The 20124-nt window shown below is 41.3% G+C and overlaps 1 protein-coding gene across 1 annotated transcript in view; it reads right to left on the bottom strand.

Annotated features, from left to right (window-relative positions):
• Positions 1-20124, bottom strand: part of ABCA12 (ATP binding cassette subfamily A member 12) — a 114076-nt gene that overhangs the window by 31678 nt on the left and 62274 nt on the right. Inside the window, exons 16-33 of the mRNA XM_074872358.1 lie at positions 19527-19633; positions 17850-18103; positions 17619-17731; positions 17031-17155; positions 16036-16209; positions 14961-15125; positions 13782-13983; positions 13054-13193; positions 12369-12488; positions 11105-11195; positions 9593-9772; positions 7801-8116; positions 5073-5187; positions 3403-3732; positions 2551-2620; positions 2315-2449; positions 1456-1611; positions 511-688 (exon numbers count right to left, since the gene is read on the bottom strand). Coding sequence (XP_074728459.1) covers positions 511-688; positions 1456-1611; positions 2315-2449; positions 2551-2620; positions 3403-3732; positions 5073-5187; positions 7801-8116; positions 9593-9772; positions 11105-11195; positions 12369-12488; positions 13054-13193; positions 13782-13983; positions 14961-15125; positions 16036-16209; positions 17031-17155; positions 17619-17731; positions 17850-18103; positions 19527-19633 — 2971 coding nt within the window. The remainder of the gene's footprint in view (positions 1-510; positions 689-1455; positions 1612-2314; positions 2450-2550; positions 2621-3402; positions 3733-5072; positions 5188-7800; positions 8117-9592; positions 9773-11104; positions 11196-12368; positions 12489-13053; positions 13194-13781; positions 13984-14960; positions 15126-16035; positions 16210-17030; positions 17156-17618; positions 17732-17849; positions 18104-19526; positions 19634-20124) is intronic.

Genomic DNA, 20124 nt, shown 5'->3' with positions numbered 1-20124 from the left:
AAATCAAGTTCTACAGGTCTGTTTTAGTGCTGTTATCTAACAACTCAAATAATAATTTATAAATGGCAAGGCTGGAAGGGCTGAAAGGCCAGTGTATTAACCCACTGCCATTCCAGCCGAGCCAACACATGAGTTTGTACAGATGAAGTATACCTTTATTAAGCTTTCTTGCTAATATCCCTTCAGCTTTGGTGTGTGCACAAGCTACCCACAGCCTTCAGAACAACCTAACCCCAGGCACCAAAGTGTCACGGAACAAAACGCTAGAACAGTTGCTGTGCAGTGTATTACAGGTATCCTACCAGATTAAAAAGCACGCTCCTAAGCAGAAAAGAACCTTTAATTCTAATAGATGAAGGGACTGCTGAGGTCATCCATGAGCAAGATAAAACTACAAGAGAGATTTGGCCTAATAAAGTATCTTATTCAGTCTCCCAACACTGCACAGTCCCGCATTCACCCAATCATACCCCACAGTATATAAAAAAAGCAGCTTTAAAGGATACACACATGGTCGTAGTTTTCCCAGCTCCATTGTGTCCCAGCAGGGAAGTGATATTCCCTTCATAGAAGTTGAGGCTGAGGTTGTCCACTGCAGCTTTGGATCCATAAATCTTTGTTATACCACGGAGGGAGACTCCCAAGGTGAGATCAGTGGGCTCTGGTTCCAGGTGAGGCGGGGGGGCACCTTTGACACCAAAGAGAAGGGTCAGTTACTGCACTGCAGCAGGTGTTTGTGCTACTTTTTTTACCTGAGAGATAAGCAGGGCTTTAACAAACAAAATACAGCAAAAGTAGGTGCCTTTCAGCTAGGAATGTAGAGAACATTTCACAGGACCTGTATAATTTTGAGCTCTCTGGGACTTCTCCTTTTTACTTCTGCGGCTTCTAATAACTCCTGACAATAAGCATTAATCACTTTTGAAAAGGTCTCATATTTAGATGTTTTAGAGCACCTAACTTAATTTATACTAAGCAAGCACAGAAAATTAGAGGACATATAGCAAAACTACTGAGTTATTTTCAGTTAGGTAGAATCAGCAAGCTTTTATGTGTGATCTCACAGTATTTTACAGGCTAAATATTTAGAGAGATGAACAAAGAAGCACACATCCCTTTTGACAAGTGGAAACCTCTCTTTGCACAAACAAAAGTGTATTTCTACACAGAGCATTGTAAACTGAGATAGACATATCTAAGATAACTGCCCAACTACAACATACACAAACATGTATGTGAATATCAGTACTAGATTTCTGCACCAAATAGGAAGAACAAGTATAATTTAAATGCCAAATCTCCATTCAGGCAAGTAACAGCTTCCAGTTTTTCTTGCGCTACAAAATAAGGATCACTACAGAAATGTGCTTTCTGAGTATGGTGCCCCTTTACAAATTTGGCTTCATTTACCTAAGACATAAGTTAGTATTGCTACCCCATCTAGCATTCACATACATATCTTATTGTTGAGGGTGGCTTCTTTCCTTAACATCAGCTTGGTGAAAAGAAGGCCTCTTCGTTTCTCATTCCAGAAGGGGAGGTAACTGTTGTATTCAACCCAGTAAGATGGAAGCAAAGGGAAATACCAGGGAGCAGCCATGCCGTATCTACCTGCAAGGGGAAGAGGAATCTTGTTCAGGTATCCATTTCTGAAGAAATATCACTATTGGGTTGCACTCAAAACAGCGAAAACAAACTCCACAGAGATCTCTCCCCTCTTGATGTGCTCACCTACTACTGATACTTGCTAGAGAATCTGCCCACTGACACAATAGGAAGCATTCGCTAATTTGTTATTCTGAGTAACTTTATAGCTGGAGGGCAGGAGTACTTTACATTTTCCACTGGGTAGATTTCTGTATGCCAGTGGACTGCTTCATTAGGTGGGAAAGAAAAGCAAAAGACAAATGTACTGGCTCTTGCCTAAGGCATGAATTACTTTTTGAAATCAAATTATATAAGTAACAAAACACAAAATCACTCAACTGACAAATGCAGGCTAACATGCTCTGTTCTCATTTTCACTGAGCAGACTGCAAACACATCCTCCCATGTCCTTGGCTTCAGCTTCTTCAGGAGACCCACCTACCCATGTGATAAGCAGAGGAATCCTAATTCTCCCTTTCTCTGCGCTGTCTCAGTTTCATTAATAGTTTCAGTCATCTACAAAGTCATGCTCCCTTTGATCTAGAAACAGAGGTATTCTGTGTGTGCAGACTGTCTTACTGCCTGAACCACGGAATCAGTCAGTGTTGTATTCGTTGTTTTCCAAAGGAGACGGTACAGCGCCAGCCTCAATGCTCTGTATCCTTACCTGGGAAAACATTCCTTATATACCATCCCAGGATGAAGTAAATGAAAGAATCTATCAGAATGAGCCAGCACATCCAGCCAAAGGAAGTGTTGTCTCCAATCATTGGGGACTTATACATGTTGTCCCACTGCAGACCTGCAGAAAGGAATTTAGAAATACAAACAGAATCCATACTAGTTAATGAAATGTCACAATCACGGGAGCTCAAAGCCTAGTTTTGTCTACAATAAACATACCTATGCCCTGTGCCTCGTATCGAGCGATGTATTGACTTGCATAACTGAATGCAGTTGGAGACAACAGACTCTGTAGAATAAACAAAATTGAAAACAAAGAACTTATGAATTAGTCTCAAAGAGAAATCAAGTCAGTCAACCAATCAGGTACCTCATTGGCTTGGTCCAGTAGCCAGAAAAATGAGTGGGTTTCTTTTTCCAACAGTCATGCAGAGCACTGGATCAGGCTTATGATAGGTAACACTTCTGGTGATGGGCTGCAATGTCTGCTTAGAGCCTGCCTGCCTTTTGTTTCCAATTCCATCTCTCATACAGGGCTTTATTTCAGGCTTTTGAAATACAGGCTGACTTCTGGAACCTAACACCTACCTATTTCCACCCTTGGTAAGAAACAAGGCTTTACATCCATTTCCACGGCTAGGAATCTGAGATACATGAACCTAAAGGACGAGCAGAGCCAACAATGAGCAGAAGCAGTCCTCCTTCACAGCCCTGAACTCCTGAACTCCTCACTGAGACAGCCTCATTTTTCACAGTGCTTTTGCTTTGCAATTCGAAAGGGCACAGTGCATAGGTCAAGCTACTCTGATTCAGCTGGCAGGTGGAAACTCACTAAAATTCCACATGTATTTCTTTCAGTCATGGGACACAACTAATTCCAGGTCTCCCTCAAACAGGCCATGGCCAACTCTCCTGTCGTGCTGTCATACCTGTCAACACCCACTGATGGAATTTAGAAAGGCACCAACTCATGTATATTTGTGACATGAGCTATAATAAGAGCTGACGTTTATTGAAGGTGAGTGTCTGCTTCCACACCCATGGTTCCTGTCATTGAAAAGCAGAACTTACCAGTAGGCTCTTCACCGAGAAGCTCAAATGATTCTCAATGACAAGCAACACGATGAAGGGGAAGAAGGTGAGGATGTACACGAGACTGCCCACCAAGGCTGCTATGTTGGTGTTATTGAAGAAAACACTGATGAAGTAGCTCATGGCTATGATTGACAGGCTGTAGTCCATAAGGTACAGGAACAGGAGCACTGTGTTTGTTTTGGGAAGGATGTCACCCACTTTTAGAACAATGATGAGGAAGGTGACAGTAATTAGAAGGAAGATGGCACACTCTATGAACCAGGCGATGAAATGGCTGCTGGCATTAACACCCATCATTTTCATGTACTACAGAGAGAAAGGTGAAAAAAAGGAATCATAAATGACAAACGTTTATTAAGAGATCTTGCTGCTGATATTGACCTGTTTCTTTTTTCAGTTTCTGCACAGGACATGCAAGCAAACCATGCTCTTTCATACTTCGGCATAGTGCATGTTGATAACCAGGGAGAAACCATGCACTCACATTTCTGAAATGCCTAGGTTTGCAAAGCAGTCTATTGCAAAAGAACAGCACAGACAGGATCTACAAGTATAAAGTGTCACAGCCCACAAGCTCCAAAGCAACTTCTGGCTTTAGATTTGTAACTTTTCTAAAGCATTTTGGTTATTTTTTAAAATAATGCTAGTTGATCCAGTGGCTTGAGTGTAAAAGCTCTTAAGTATCTTCGAAACTAAACCATTTCTCACACAACACCAAGACAACAAATAATAGCTAAATTTCCATGGTTATAAGGAAGCAATATTGATTTATATTAGCTGATGATTGAGTCCACAAGACTTGTATAAAACTGTAAATTTGTATTGATAAATCCAAAAGAAACTACAGGTGCTGGTGTCTTGTAGAATATTACACACCTAAAAAGATTTCTGACACAGAGGATCTTAGACAGTGAAACTGGGTTCCCTAAACTAGAGTAAGGGGCTGTCAGCTAGGCACTGCGGTTCACTCATTTTTGATCTCACCACAGTTCACAGAGTGCCCTTCCTTGGAAATGTTTTTGGTGAATCAGGATTTGTTTCCATGGTATTGGATAAAAAACAAATCTGCCCGAGCTTTTGTTGCTTGCTGAAGCTTAGTTTTACAAAAGTTCTTTGCTGCTCATCTCTGTTGACAGTGTTCACACTGAAAACCTGAGTTAATTTAATAAATTCCCTATGTCTCAATGTCATTTCTTTTCCAATAGGCAACCTGAATGAAGAACTTCATTTCAGAGGAGCTGATGTAATATGTAGCACCTTCTGAAATATGAAGTGTAATAACTTCAAGGATAGGAAATAAGTCACTTTTCATGTCTTTGTCCCCAATAGGTATGACTCAAAGACAATTTTTAGAGAGCTTTAAATCTTCAGAAAACTTGTAATTTTGTGAGGTCCCCATGTTTCCAGCATTCAGAACTGCAAAGCAATATTCTCACCACTTGAAGGGCAAATGCCCTGCATTTCTATGGTTTTGAGCTTGGTTACAATGTCAGAATTCAAACACTGCAGGTCAAACAATAGGTATTTGGAATATTATTTTCCTTAATGCTTGCTTTGCTCCATTTAATACTGCACATGAGACATACTACCCACTAATAAGGAAAATCTGTTTATAATTTTGCATGCCCCAGAAAGTTTAACCGTACCTCATAAAGCCTCAGATCTTTCTCTTGAACAAGTGTTTTAACAAAATCAGCTATAAACAGCACCCAGGCAGCCATCAGAGCAAATGGAAGAGAGTAGGTCACACTGGTTAAGAACCTGTAAAAGGCAAATGCAGGCTTTAGCTGAATACGAAATGTTCTGGGGATTAAGGCTTTATACAGAGTATATTTTTCAGAATAATACTTTGGCACAGAGAAAAGACATGCTTATATTTCAAAATGTGGAGTATAATTAATAATTACAAAAAAGGCTATTTTGCCATTGCACTGGATTTTCTATTCATGAAACTCCTGACTGTTCAAATCTTTTTTTTTGGTTTTTTTTTTTGGTTTTGTTTTAAATTACAGAGGGATTTCCAGATGCATTCTGGAAGTTTTGCTCAGCAGCACCACTGGCAGGAGCAGGAACTACCATGGGCAGCGGCACCTCCTGGCTCTCTGATGGGGTCCATTCTGAAACATCACAGCAGTCAGCTGTAATTCCCAGTTCTGTTAATAGATATAATGGCCAAATTTTGTTATTGGGCCATATTTCCCTGGTGCCAGAGTTTGGCTATAGGTGCTTTCAGAGAGTCTGCCCTAGTACCCTGTGGGACAGGTATTGCGGATCCAGGTCTACAATGTGGGCTTCACAAATCTTGGCTCCTCACTTTGGTTAAAACCTTCTTCCTGTACCAAATGTGCACAGAGAAAAGACAACAGTGGCCAACAGTAAATTTCTCCTTTTCTGTTGGAAAACAAGTTTTTATAGCAGGAGATTCACTTCATTGTATCTAACAGGGCTTACGCTTTCCTCCCTCATTTCTAAACCTGGCTTACAAAATAATCAGTGTTGTTCCTGGGAAAAGTTTAATGTACAATAACAGTAAGAAATTAATGTGGTTACATTTGTTTTTAAATTTTTTTTATGTGTAAAGCTGAAAATTGCTCATAAACGAGCGCTTTCAGGAAATGCTTCCATGCAAATGAAGCCATATTTATAAAGAACACTGAAAAGGCATTTCAGTAGCTCTACTAGTTCTTTGTTCTTTGTTTTTTTTGGCTACCACCTTGTGCATGATCTGCCAGCTATTAAAAATTCAGTGTTTCCCAACACCTTCTGTGTACTGGTATATATATATATTCGCTTCCTTTCCCTACAGGATGGTAACTATGAGATAACAATTGATAAACAGCTATTTTATGATGACTTCTACTGGATGCAAATCCAAAGCCTTTAGGTATTTTAATAATTGAGCAAACTCCAGTCCCTCTGAACCTGGGGTGAGGAGGGAAACCCGAAGGCAAGCAGTTTTCTCAGCTGCCCAAGAACAAGAAGAGGAGCAGGTAGCACTGTAGTAAATGCCTCCAGCAGCCAGTTAATCATTGCACAAAACTATCTCACAGCAATAACCCACGTGTTTGCTGCAAGAAGTTGACACTTGGTTTGAATGCTTACTGCGTGCGGACTTGCAGGCACTCTGCATGATGTTACCTTGAGAAGACATTATAGGTCCCCAGCTCTCTTAAGTGACAGGCTGACACAGAAGATTAATGGGTCTGCTATAGGTCCTATAGCTATAGCTCCCGGATAGTATTTTAGCTCATGCAGTAGACACGCAGCCTTTTCAATAGAAAGAGCTCCTAGGTCTAGTCTGTACTTTTGGTCCAAGGGAGACTCTCACGTCAGGGTGGAGTCACCACCCAACCTACCAATATTAGTTGCTGAACACCTGTCAGTGCTTTCTGATGGACATTGAAATCCCTTCCCTGTGTGTTTTCCAGTCAGTTTGGCTACCAGCTGTGGTCAGGGTAATAATTCTGAGGAAGTATCATGTTGCCAGCTTTCCAACGCAAACCAAAATTGCCTTGCCAGAGGGGCAGGTCCTCAGCTGTGAGAGATTCGCTTCTCTCTACTGCATTTGGCAGAGATGCAGTTTATACTAGCTGCAGATCTGGCTCAAGATGAGTGGAAAGGAAGATGATCCAAAACTTTTTGATCTGCTTCACCATTTAAAACTTATTCTGGTCCACACACAGTTCACGCTGCACTGCTCTGTGTAACAGGCTGTTAACCCTGGCAACTCAGCGCATCAAAAGCTCCGCTGTCCTCCCTCATTATTGCAGAGAGGAATGGTACAATTTCATCTTCCCTCTTATCCTTAAAGCATCTGAGAGGCACCCGTATTGAGAACTATTCACTATACACTGAACGTTAGCTAGAATCACTGGAATGAGTAACAAATACCACAGCTGGATAGCAATCTCTAGGAACAAAGCTCATAAACCTAAAGACTCTTTTTTCCCCCAATAAATAAATTTTCTAAGTTCTGCTGCATTGTCTGCATGTAAACACCTGCAGAACAAGCCAACACTCATATTTAACCCAAGTCCTGCCAACCCCAGTCTCGGTTCCACCATGTGTAGTAAAACAGGGATAGCGAATTTTACCTGCTGTAAAATCTATAGTTACCATGACAATTCAGGTACATACAGAGCACTGAAAACAAAAGATTAGGCAAACTAAACATAGACCATTTATGCTAAAGCAAAATTCCATCTTTTGTTCAGACCCTTGGAAAAAAAAAAAACCAACAAATAAACCACAAAATTAAATTATTTCTATGCCATGTGAACATGGTACTAAGGAGACCAGCCCAGCTGGTGAACTCCACCGGTCAGACAAGATGAGCTTACACAAAGCATGAAGACAAAAGCCACACAAACTTACATATCCTTATTGTAGCAGGGGTAAGGCATGGCCTGGACTTGAACAGCTATTTCCTCTGGATTCTTGCCAGTCTGCAACTCAATAATGGCTCTTTCAATGCTATCCTGGATATAAATAAACGCCCGGCTGTAAATCTGGCTCTGCGAGGTGGAATTGTGGGGGCCCACTGTCCAGATGCGCTCCCTTATTCTGTTGGTGGTTTGTGTGATCCTGCTGCTCATTCGGATGGTGTAGTTGAGCACAGGAGGGAGGGCCAAGTCCTCATAAACTGAGCGTCCAGGGCTGCTACGGCTTGAAGGCAGCTTGAAAATGATACCTTGGAAAAGAAAGGGAAAAGACTTTCCTCCAGAGTCGACAGCACAGGAGCACTACACACAGATACGTAGGACGTCCTCATTTTTATAAGCCTTTTCTACATTACAATCCATCATTTCATTTCCTTGCTGCACAAATAATGCTCAGATGGGTAGGCTGCTTATCGAGGGTCTAGAAGTGGAAACTATGTATCACTGCAGCTACTCGTACTTTCAAATGCGACCAATGATTCTGGGTGTGAAATACACCCCTAGAGCTTTTAAATCTTTTCCCAGTGAGCATTCAAAAACCAAAGGCTCTCAAAATAACCAGCTGTATTTGGAAGAATCTTGCTGTTAACATGGACTGTCAGGTATCTCTTAGGTATGTCACTCAGCACACACACCTCTCATGAATGTGCCCAAAAGTACTCTATCAATAGAGCTCATATAGTGATGCTGTAATATAAAAACCTCAGGAATGCAGTGTTGAAAATTGTTCATGACCTATACACATATTTTTGTGCCCCCACAAATTCCTGCAAAGCTGAGATGTCTAAGAATATAAAAGCTTTGCAAGTTCCTGTTAGGAAATGGCATGCTGTAGATACAGTTTGTCAGACAGGACTTTTTTTCCTTTAAAGCGTCTGTTTAAGTAGAGGCAATATCACAGGTTTCTCTCTCCAGGATATTTTTCCTGATTATTCCATATATAAAGCATACAATGGAATGGAGGACAAACATGGAAGAAAACTGCTTTTATGGGAACAGACAAATATTGTCAAGGTCTGAAGTTCCAAGAAAAGAAAAAGTTTCTATCTGTCCCTCAGTTATGAGGTATGAAACCAAACAGGTCACAGGACTTATAAGTAAATCCTACTTGAGGAGATACTGGGCATTCTTTAAAAACTAAGACACATTTGTATTATTCAAATTAATATAAGTTCCTATCCTCTACTCCTCCTGCCCCTCTTTGTGGTGTGATCTGAAGCTGCAATCCGATCCCACAAATGTGAAAAGTGTGACTGAGAAGACCCAATATGATATTGCAGTGTTTGACTGGAACATATCTAGAGATTTATGACTTGATGATCTTAAAGATCTTTTCCAGTCTAAATGATTCTACGATATCTTTATCGAGTAGAGCAACTTTTCCCATGGGGGTCTGAAAGAAGGCAGCCATCAGGAAGATCTCCTAAGGGCACCGAAATTCCGTTCAAATGGAGAATTAACTAAGAGAAAACACCAGCTCACCAAAAGCTTTCTATACAGACAGCGGAGGTGTAAGAGAAGAGGAGGTATAAAAAGGAGAGTGTGAAACACTGCCATAAGGAGGTCTCAGTGTGCAGGTCCCACACACACTGGCTCAAAATTGATTGCTGTGTGATAGGAGCTGTGACCACAACAGTTGCTGGTGGAAAGCCAAACTTCTTATGCTGGACCTCCACCCTGTACCAGGCTAACTTTAATTTACAGGGGTATTCGAGACTGTCACATACTTGCAAAAAGCTCGTTCTTCAGAAAGAGCTCTTTAGCCACCATTTCCATTTCCTCTAAGTTTCTGACTGCCTGAATGCGATTAAAAGAGACACAGGAGGACACATTTACAGCCAGGGTAGCTAATGTATTCAGCTGATCGACAATGTCAGCGTTGTTCTGTAGTTCCAGCCGAATATCATCTGAAAAAAAAAAAAACCACCAGTAGCATCACTACACATAGCAAAAAATCTATCACATCATTCCACTCTTTACATTAACAATGACACCAGAAAGGAAGAAAAAACCCCATCATACTAAACATTAAGTGTAAAATACATTTCTGCACTTAACAGTGCAATGAAGGCATGTTGTTGACCCAATTTTTATGTTAATCATTTGTAATATGCTCGTGAGCTTGCCTTTGGGAGGATGCCAGCAATGGGATGTGACAGCCATCCCAAATCAGGAGTTGTGACTAACCTGCTGAGGGTTAGACTCATATATGATGTCGCCATTCATTCCACATCTTATGGGTTTTGATGTAATCAACTCATCTGTTGAGCTGCTTTGTCTCTGGGGAGAATGTGCTTTATCCAAGCACATCAAGGAAAAGTTATGTCTGTTGTGCTGATGTGTGTACTAAACCTGATAATGCAGTTTAATAAAGACGCTGCTGTTTCCTGGCTGTTTTAAAAGGTGACTGCATAATGCAGTGTAACTAATGTGGAACAGCTGCTGCAGGCATGAGGATTTTATGGGGAGTTAAGACAGGAGATGCTACTCATGAAATAACACAGGGGTCATCAGGAACAGTATGTAAATATCCTTCTGACTGCAACAGACTACAGCCACTCTTGGTTTATGCTGAGTTTTGCTGGCATAACCCAGATTTATGTTGACATGTATGGCCACTCATTGAAAAAGTGGGTAAGGACAGTAAGACCAGCTAGGAAGGAACTGTGATCACCGTGCTGTGCACTAACAGGGGATGTATCCACCACTGCTGTTAGCTGATATTCCCACAGTGCGGATCAGCAACTCTCACCTTGAAGGAACAGGCAAGATCACCAGAGAACAACAAATTCCAGCAGAGCAACTCCTGTAATGATGCCTCTGGCTTCATCAGCCTGGGTCCCTTTATCTGATCCTTTGTTTATCTGCTCTGTAGAACTTTTAAGTTGAACCCTGATGTGATACAAGTGAGCTCTCCACATTTCCCGGCAGAGTCCCAGGTAGCTCATTTGAAGTCATAATTATGGCTAAACAGTGTCCTCCAGTGGCCACACTCGGCTGCAGAGATTCCCATCCTACTATTCCTTCAACACTCGTGAGAAACACCTCTTCGTACAAGCCCTTTGCTTTCTAAGAGTCTTTTCCCATAGACCACAAGATTTTTGAATCACAGCTGAGATTGCCTTGCACTAAAGCATCCAATACTGGCCAGAGAAGAGCAGTACCAGTACAGTTTGGTGACTCAGGAGCTCCCAAGTCTGAAGTACAAATAGGAGGGCAGCAAATATGGAGCAACTTACCCAGTTCATTTATTTGACTCAGCAGTTCAGCTGCATCCAAATCCACCATCAGCTTGATAAAAACCTGTACAAAGGGATTCTCCAGGGTGTTCTATCAGCAAGCAAAAAGAAAAAAACATCAGTTTGACCAGAAGTCCCTTGAGCTTATTCAGTGTATTTCTAAAATATAACAGACCAGCTGCCTTCACTAAGCACTTGTACAACCCCCTCCTACTCCTTTTCTGACCTTCCGTATTTCACTCTGTGTATCAGGATGGGGAAATGATAGCAAAGAAAATATCATACAGAGGCCTGTGAGTCCAAGCCACTGTTTCCTGGCGTCGACAGAAGATGGCTGTTGAGTCTCCACCAGGCACTAGAGTCCCATGGAAAAATTGTGGATAATCTTTGTTATTCTAAAAGTGCAGTAGATTTCATTTGTGTCTGTTTTACATCCTGTGAACACAGCCAGAGCACAATGGGTAGGGAACCAAAATTTAGCTTGGAGACCAGCAGACAGATTTTTGTTTGGCTGAATAGTTCATTATTCCACCAATGTCAGCAGAGAATATTTCATTTCACTTTTGCATATTCCACTCTGGATTTTCTCTCAGTGCCATGGAAATTACAATGAATTCCAGCCACTAAAATTAACTTCTAATGCTTTAGGGTTCCAGCAATCTCATTTTCTTAGTTTTGTAAGAAAAGGAGACAATTTTTACTGCAGAGAATGGGAAGTAAGTATGTGAAACATTACAGACTACTGCTTTCTGTATCCAAGCAAGGCTAGACTCCTTAGGAGAGGAAAAAGAAATTTTATTTACATTCACTGAGGTACAAAGACATCTTCTAGCTCTTATGTGTGTACTCAGAGCTACGTGCTTATTATAGATACTGTTTCATTTTCTGAAAAAGTCATTTCTTGCCTGGTCTTGGCTGGCTGGATCACTCCATCAAGCAGAAAGTTAATTTACAAACTGAAGAGCATTCCCTGCTCATATTAGCCCTCCAGCAGGCCCCAGCATGGCCAGTGTCAGGGAGCATATTACAAACAGATCCTTTCAGAAAGAGGATTTGCATGGAAAGGTGTGTCAGGAGTATTTCTGTTACAGGAACAGGCAAGCAGGCACAGAAACTGTGAAATCCAGGACAAAAGCCTGAGAAGGGTCTTCCCAGCTGAGCTAAGATGTCAGTGAGTTCCCTGGAACCCCAGTTTATTTCAGTGAAGAAATCCATACTCCCAATTCCCTCCCACGAGAAAGACAGTGGAGGTAGGATCTCATACCTTGATCATTGGAACTGTCTGGTTTAACTTAGTCAGTGAATTCATGATGACAGGAGACTTGTCCAACCACTCCTGGGACTTCAGGGCTAGATCAGCCATCTGCTTCAGGGTTGCATTAGACTATAAAAAGACCCACAACATATAAAGATTAATTTTTTCATTACCTTATAGATTTTAAACAATAAATAAATCAATAAAACACCTAAGGTGAAATTTGATTTCCTTAGGATTTTTCTTAGTACCCTATCACTGTTTGGCAAAATGACCCTTAACACACTGAATTTGGATGCAAGTACTTAAAAATATGGCCTTATATGTGACATCTGGAGGATGTCTTGGATGTCAGCTTTCCTTCTACCACTGGTTTGCTTGTGAACAAGTACTGGTTATAACATTTGTCCTGGGAGAGATCTCTATTACTGGTTGAAAATATGGGGGTGAAACTTCATAAATGAAGGCCTTAAAAAATTGCATTAGACCAACAGCAATTTTTTGGAGGTAAGATTCTTTCAAAGACAAAAGATGACTCATATGATCAGCAATGCAAGTAGGAAAAGATAATTGGACTAATACTCCAAACAGTCAGAAAATAAGACTTCTACTTCTCCAAGAAACAAGCCTGTGCTAGATAAATTACAATCCTCTGGAGTAGGTGTATCCTGATGTACTGTAAACAGAGCCATACCTTTCCCATGATTGCTCGAGTTTCTATGGTATCTGGTGTATAAAGGATCTTCCCAAGCACCATTGGTTTTAAAAAAGACCAAATTAAAGCTCCAGTTGGGGTCTTGACCAGGTCCAGGTAAAAGGACAAGCAAAACGGTGCTGCAAGGGGAGAAAAGAAAACAAATTACACATAGCACTAATAGACCAGATGTGAGAAAGCTACTAGTGTATTTATTCCCATCTACCCAGTTTGTTGCTGTGTCCAGTGGATGACTTTAGGGCCCTTCTTCACTGGCTGATGTAATGTGTCTTGACAAAAGCAATCCACCCCCAAGATCTCCTGTTGCTGAACTCAAGACAACAAGAAGCTCAGTGTTTGAGCCAAGATTCTCTGCTTGAAGGTTAAATGGAGTTTTGTGAACTCAGAGAAGCTAATAATGTCAGTACAGTTGGAAAAACTACACATCAATGAAAAGCAGTGACCTGTCAAGCTCTCAGACCAGATCATCAACAAATGGGAAACAGTGCAGTGTCAAGCACTGTTCTGCTACATAGGCTGTTTTCCTTTTAACATTTATGGAAATAAACCACCAATAATTAGGGCAGTGCAGACCTTCAGCTAGCATAAATCATGAGCACTTAGAGCCCTCCAGAGACATACAGGGGAACAGCTCAGCACTGTATCTCTCTGGAAACAGTAGAGCTTGGCTCTGAAATGTTTTTGCCTTAAGGAAAAACCAGACTTACTGGAGTCATGAGGAATCCCATATTTCCTCATCATCTTTTGGACATAGACATCCTCCACAGAAGAACTGTTGCTTACAGGGTCTCCAAAATCCGGAAGCAAGGACTCAAAAAACAGGGGTGTAATCTCCTGGTTGCAGAGAACTTTTGACATGGACTTAAATGTGCCATGTGTTATCCTCAAGTTGTTTGGTTTAAATAATGCCTGCAGAAAACACAAAATGAAAATAAATCCTGCACACTAAAAGCATCCCATTCTGAGAGGAAAAACAAATAACAGAATTAGAAGGCAAGGACTGAACATTTTTACACTGCTTTCTTAGAAGTTTGTCTACCAAAAAAGGGACTTTCCATGGAATCATACTTCTATGGCTAACCTCTGCTATGACAAGAGGTGAGAAATTCATTTCCAGGTGTGAGATCAGCGTGGGAACTGCCTAAAATGTGCATATAGGAATTGCCTATAATGTGTGCCTGGTGACACATACCCACCCTGGGTTACAAGACAAAATTTGTCACACAGATGTGCACATCCCCTGTCCCCATCTAGTCCTTGACCGCACGTGGTTCTGCAATACACAGGTAAAGTGATTACTGGAAACAGTTCCTGTGATCTGTGCAGTCATTGACTATGGATAAGAGAGAGACTGGATCCAGTGCTGGATGAAGTTAGTGCAACCTGAAGTTATTGCAACTGTCAGAGCAGGACTGGGTTTGTACTGAACGTTCTGGGCAGTCTTGAGGCTTTGGGTGTGATCTAATGCACACTAAAGCTAGAGCAAATTTTTGCTGTTGACTTAAGCGGTTTGGGATAGCCTTTAGTTGGCACCTTTCCAGTTGTTTTCACAAGCTGACACCTTCCAGTATTTTCTTGGAAGTCTACCCTCCTTCAAGACAGTTGTTCATTCATCCCCTGCATTTTTGCTCCTAGTGTCCCTCCCACAGCACAGATTCCTAGTGTTCCCCCTGTCATGAGCACATGATGGTCCCACTGCTCCAAATCAAAGCTCTCCCAGGAAGGCAACATATAAGTTTGATAGAGATTCTTCTTAGAACACCGCTGCTTTAAAAGAGAACCAGTAATCTGTGATTTAATGCACCTTTGGCTTCTAGGGTAAGAAATTCCTGTGGAAACTCTTCCCATGGTGTTTCGCTCCCAAAGCACATGCAGACTACACGTACCTTAGTCAGTGGCACATTTCTAGACCGTCGGAGCTTTTTCAGCGAATGAATAGCTTGCAGCAATGGATCAATGCCAGATTCAACCTGGCGTCTGAAATATTTCATTTTTGTCAGAAGGTCTAACATCTTGTCCACGGGTTTCTGAAGTTCCTTAGGGAAAAGCATCTACAAGAGGCAGGAAGGAAATCAATTATGATTAGGAGGAATCTGTGCGCACATGCGTGTACACGTCCATATTGTGGTAATTCCAAGACAAAGACTGTGGGATTTTTAAAACTGTTAGGAGGCTTAGGGAGCGGATGTCCCATGGGAATTGAATGGGATTTGTACTCCTAAATTCCCAAGCACTTTTGCAACCACTCCCCTGAATATTACATATTCTGAACAGTGCACGTTTTTGAGTTGGGAAATGTGTATCAAATATTGGCCAGGATATAATCTGAGTCTCTAAGAGGTAACATTTTGCACAACATAGATGTCAAACACTACAAGTGACTTTTGAACTGAGCCAAATTCATTGGAATTCTCATTTAATAACTGTTTTTCCCCAGGATCACTTCTGTAGTATTTTTTAATGTGTATTTAATACTCACTTCCCTGTGAATGGTATTTTTACATGCTGTCTACATGTGTGTGGGCAATATTTGAATCACTTAATAGCTTCGCAGTGCCAACTAGATTGGGAAAATATATTTTACAGGACTTTTTCCCGGGCTTCCTTTTTCAAGGAATAGAAAAATTTTAGCCCAGTGCCTTACTTTTGGGAAGCCTGTACTCAGCTGGGAATGTTCAAGAGGTTGTGACAGCATATAAATGATACTAGCAGATAGGGAGGCATGTAGAGTAGGCCCAGTGCCTTTAAATGAGGTTTGCTGGTTTACACCAGCTGGGATCCTCATTTATATCCACAGTGTCACAGCATGGGTATGCAATAAAAATTACTGCATGAGCAAAGCCTGATCTTTGGCTTGTGTAAATCAGCATAGCTTCTGGCCACTGCAATGGTATTTTATGACCTTTCAGCCACTACATGCAGCAAAGACTATAGAAAGCACTCCACAAATCCAGCACTAACCTTGTATAAGAAATTGTAAATGTCTAAGTGTCGCAACAGAGTGACCCCCAGGATGTACGTCTCACGAGTCCTCTCTGAAAAAGAGAGATTGCAGAACTCCTCCGCTACTGTTTGCAGCCGTGGGTCAGCAGGATGGACACTACAAGACTCCAGCTGGAGGATCTGAGAAATGAGCTGTGTTTGCACAAAGGAAGAAAAGATTTGTTAGGGGGTAGACTGCTCGCTCCAGTATGCATGGATTAATCTTGCCTTGCTGTTGTTCTTTCCACAGTGTCATATTTCAACCCTGAAAACCAGAAAATGCCTACCCATTACTCCTGCTCCAAGGGACAAATCCAAAGGATTGTGTTTTACTACCCAGCTTGCACAGTAGTAAAAGCTTTTGTGGCTTCAATTTCCCACTGACTGATGCATGTGAAGACTGGAAAAGAGTGTGTTCTTTGGGGCTCAGTCCAGACAAGATGGTTGGGAAGGGGAAAAGCATCTGGAGCTCTGCTTGTGCAGGAGGCTGAGGAAGGCAAGCTCGTCTCTCATTATGGGAGGCTATTTTTGGACCCTGAATGCTCTCAGGAATTGTGGTTAAAAGTGTGCTTTTCCCTCTGGACTGCAACAACTTCTCAGCACTGAGGACACCACCAAGGACCCCGCTCAGTCCTCATTAGTCTGTTACAGTGAACTGTGCCCTTGATACAGATCAGAGCACTCACACGCCAGCAGTGCATTGCTGCTGACCAGTTACTGGTGACAGACAAAGACACCATATGGCTCTAGGTCCCAATGGCTGAACTGACATCAATGACTGCTCTTACTGCATTTCTGATGGCATTTTGATCCATAACATGCTATGCCATCTAGCCCTGTGGGGTCATCTACCTCCCTCTGTGCTGTCATGCGTGCAGTGATTGGCTTAGCTGCATTCACTAACAAGTTCTGGTTTTAATGGTCTGAGAGGTAGAAAGCCACAAAATCTCCCACCAGGATGACAGCAAACTTACCTGACTGCTGTTTTCCGGGAGAGATGCTTCCAAAAGAGCATCAATACTGGCTGTGGACATTCCTACTGTGGTTTTGAGATCCTCTTTGAGCTGGTCCACATTTTTAAACACATCTCTTAACCTTTCTGTAAAGAACAATCAAAGAACAATTGATGCAACAGCTTTCCACAGACATACAGCAATCTCAAGCACACAGAGAGGACTTGAGGTAAAGTATGGAAGTGCAGTACATCACTGCTGACAAAAAAAAAAAAAAATAGTTGCAAAATACAGTAGTTTTTCCTAGGTTTACAGTCTGATTTGTGGGGTGAAGTTGACAGGTCTAGTGATAGCAAAAGTTGCTCAAATAGAAAGACTTGGGACTTTCAGCACATAGGACTATTTGGACTGTACAGAAAACAAACGGTAATCTAGAACAGGCTCTAGAATTGCCCTAAATAAAGAATCCCAAGGACATGGGACTTGGGGTATGGTTATTTCATTAATATCTCTTCTCCTAGCAGTTCAGCAAGTCTTGGGATTTCCAGCAGAAAGTATAGTATCAGTGATGATATTTACCAACATTGTAAAGTAAATGCAGAAAACTACCTTGCTTGCTAGAATCTGTAAAATTCGCAGTGATGTTCAACATGGAATTCAAAGTAGCCATATACTGAGGAATCTCTTGAAGGAAAGCAATATCTGGTACATTTTCTTGAAACCTAAATTGGAAGAACAAAACAACCAACAAAATTTGGAATATGAAAAGAAGGCAAGAAGCCATTGCATCATTTCATAAATAAAATATTAAAGGAGTCTAACTCAGAGGGAGAGTCTTACCACTTCATTTGTGTCTGGATGTTTGTGGCATCCCCAATCAGTATATTTTGAAGCTCTTGGGTGATTCTTCTGTGATTTAGTATATTGGTCGCAACTTGATTGCTCAGTTCAATAGTGCGGAGGAGTTGCTCAGGAGATTGACTTTGCTCACACAGTTCTCCAAAGCTAACATTAGGAAGATGGCAAATATGCTGTATTGACTTAAAGCTCTCATAGTCACAAAGAAGTGTTGTCAGATTCCGGAGGCGAGATATCTTCAAAGGAAATTTTGAAAAGGAAGACAAAATGCACAAATACCAGTTAGATGACAGAGTTACAAAAGGCAAGTTTTAAAGAGTCTAGCTGTCCTTTTCCATTTTTCTTTAGGATTAAAATTTTAATATACATTTTTAGTTCATTCAAAAGGTCTCCAACAGAACAGTTCATAATAATAATTCCTACATTATTTTGTAGCAGGCCCGGCTACACAACATTGCACAGGATCTAATAAACCCTGCAAGCCTTAACATATCATTTCCCCTGCCCAACATGCACACACAGCAATACTTCATTTGGACTTACCTGTTGACCAATTAATCTTCCCAGAGACCAAATAAATCTATCTTGTGCAACAGGTTTAGCCTTTCAGATACCACCTGGTCATCTCTACTACAGCATATGAAACCAAGTTGGCTAGAAGTCAGGACTTCCGCATCTGCCAACCTGTGTAAAATTATAGTCCTTTGCCTACTCTGCTATTATGGGCTTCCCTCTTGTCAGACAGCATTATTTACATTATCAGTCTCTTACGGCAAGAACTGTTTTCTGGTTTGTGCCTGTAAGTACCTGTCACACTGAGGCTCATCGTATTCTTGTTACAAATATATTAAGCAGCAATAGCATTGCATACTGCTATCTTTTTTTAAAAAGACATTTTAATTCTATTTCTCATGCGGAGAAATAGCATAAAGTATATGCATGCTATTAGTGCAGTCATGTATGTATGGTATAAGAAGCATTTTATCCAAATGAGGCATTGCCAGTCCAAAGCTGGTGAGGGAAATCTGCGAATTAATACTGCTTACGTGCTTATCTCAGAAACCATTATGGTGTTGTGAGACATCTAGGGCTAAGGGAGCATGTGGGGACTTGGACTCCAGCCATGCTGGTGTTGGTATAGCTCCTTAGGCATAGTGCTAAATTAGTCGTGCTTGGAACTGTCGATTGGGTATGCACAATTCCACTGATTTTCAGCAGGGCAGAGGTATCTAACTGCTACTTGTGCCTTCGAGAACTCCTCCCCTACATACTTCTCAAATGAAGCTGAGGCATCCCAGAACCATCTCAGCTCTGTAAAGTGCTTTTCTAATGTACTGAACTTTAAAACTACTAGTTCACTGATTTATGAGGAATATGCTGCCACTGGCAACCTATGCAGTGCTCATCCTTCTGGGATGGCTGGTGGAAAACAGAACACCTCTACCTTTTCAGAAAAATGCGTGTATACAAGCTCCTCAGCCCAGTTTAATTGTGACCTTTAAATATAAGCAGCAAGCAGAAAACAGAGTTTCAGTCCTGGTTTTTACCAGTTGTTTTTTTAAGAAACTTTTTTTCCATACACTGTTTTTCAAAACTTCCATTGCACATTTATGTATCACTGCGGGATGTCCTTCAAGTCAGCATTTTAAGCAGACTCACTTTTAGCTTCAGGAGCTCTGGTATGGATGAATGATTCTCAGAGGTACTATTTTGCGTAAAAGAGTTCTTTTTCAGATGAGTTTGCTTCAAAAGGAGTGCGATGTTTTCTGTGCAAGAAAGAAAACAAAAGTTACTCAAGACAAAACCACCAGACTTGCAGAAATTTCACAGATGGGACTATCAGCACTTTTATTCTGAGGCCTACTAGGCATTGCTGGTTTTCACCAAATTCACATGGCTCAGGACCTCTGAAATCACAGACCAAGACCTGGGGCGTAATGTGGACTATAACGGATCCAGCCCAAGTAGGTTCTCTGGTCCTAAAGAAGTACACCCCACACTGGTAACAGGACTTCTGACAGTGCCCTTCAGAGCACACATGGTATCTCTATTCTGTGAACAGATAAACCTCTCAGGTTTTACAATAAGCTCATACGATGAATATCTATGTGAAATACCATGTTAACTCTCAAAAATAACTACTGTCATCTTACGGGTACATAAAGCTGTGAAGGGAATATAGGTTTCTATTTGTAAGATTTCTTTATCTGAGTGTCAGCAACCTGTCATCACATAGCAAAGAGTAGACGTGCCTTTT

This window comes from Strix uralensis, chromosome 6, assembly GCF_047716275.1.
Source record: "Strix uralensis isolate ZFMK-TIS-50842 chromosome 6, bStrUra1, whole genome shotgun sequence".
NCBI lineage: Eukaryota > Metazoa > Chordata > Aves > Strigiformes > Strigidae > Strix > Strix uralensis.
This window is presented reverse-complemented; position numbering and strand designations above follow the sequence as displayed.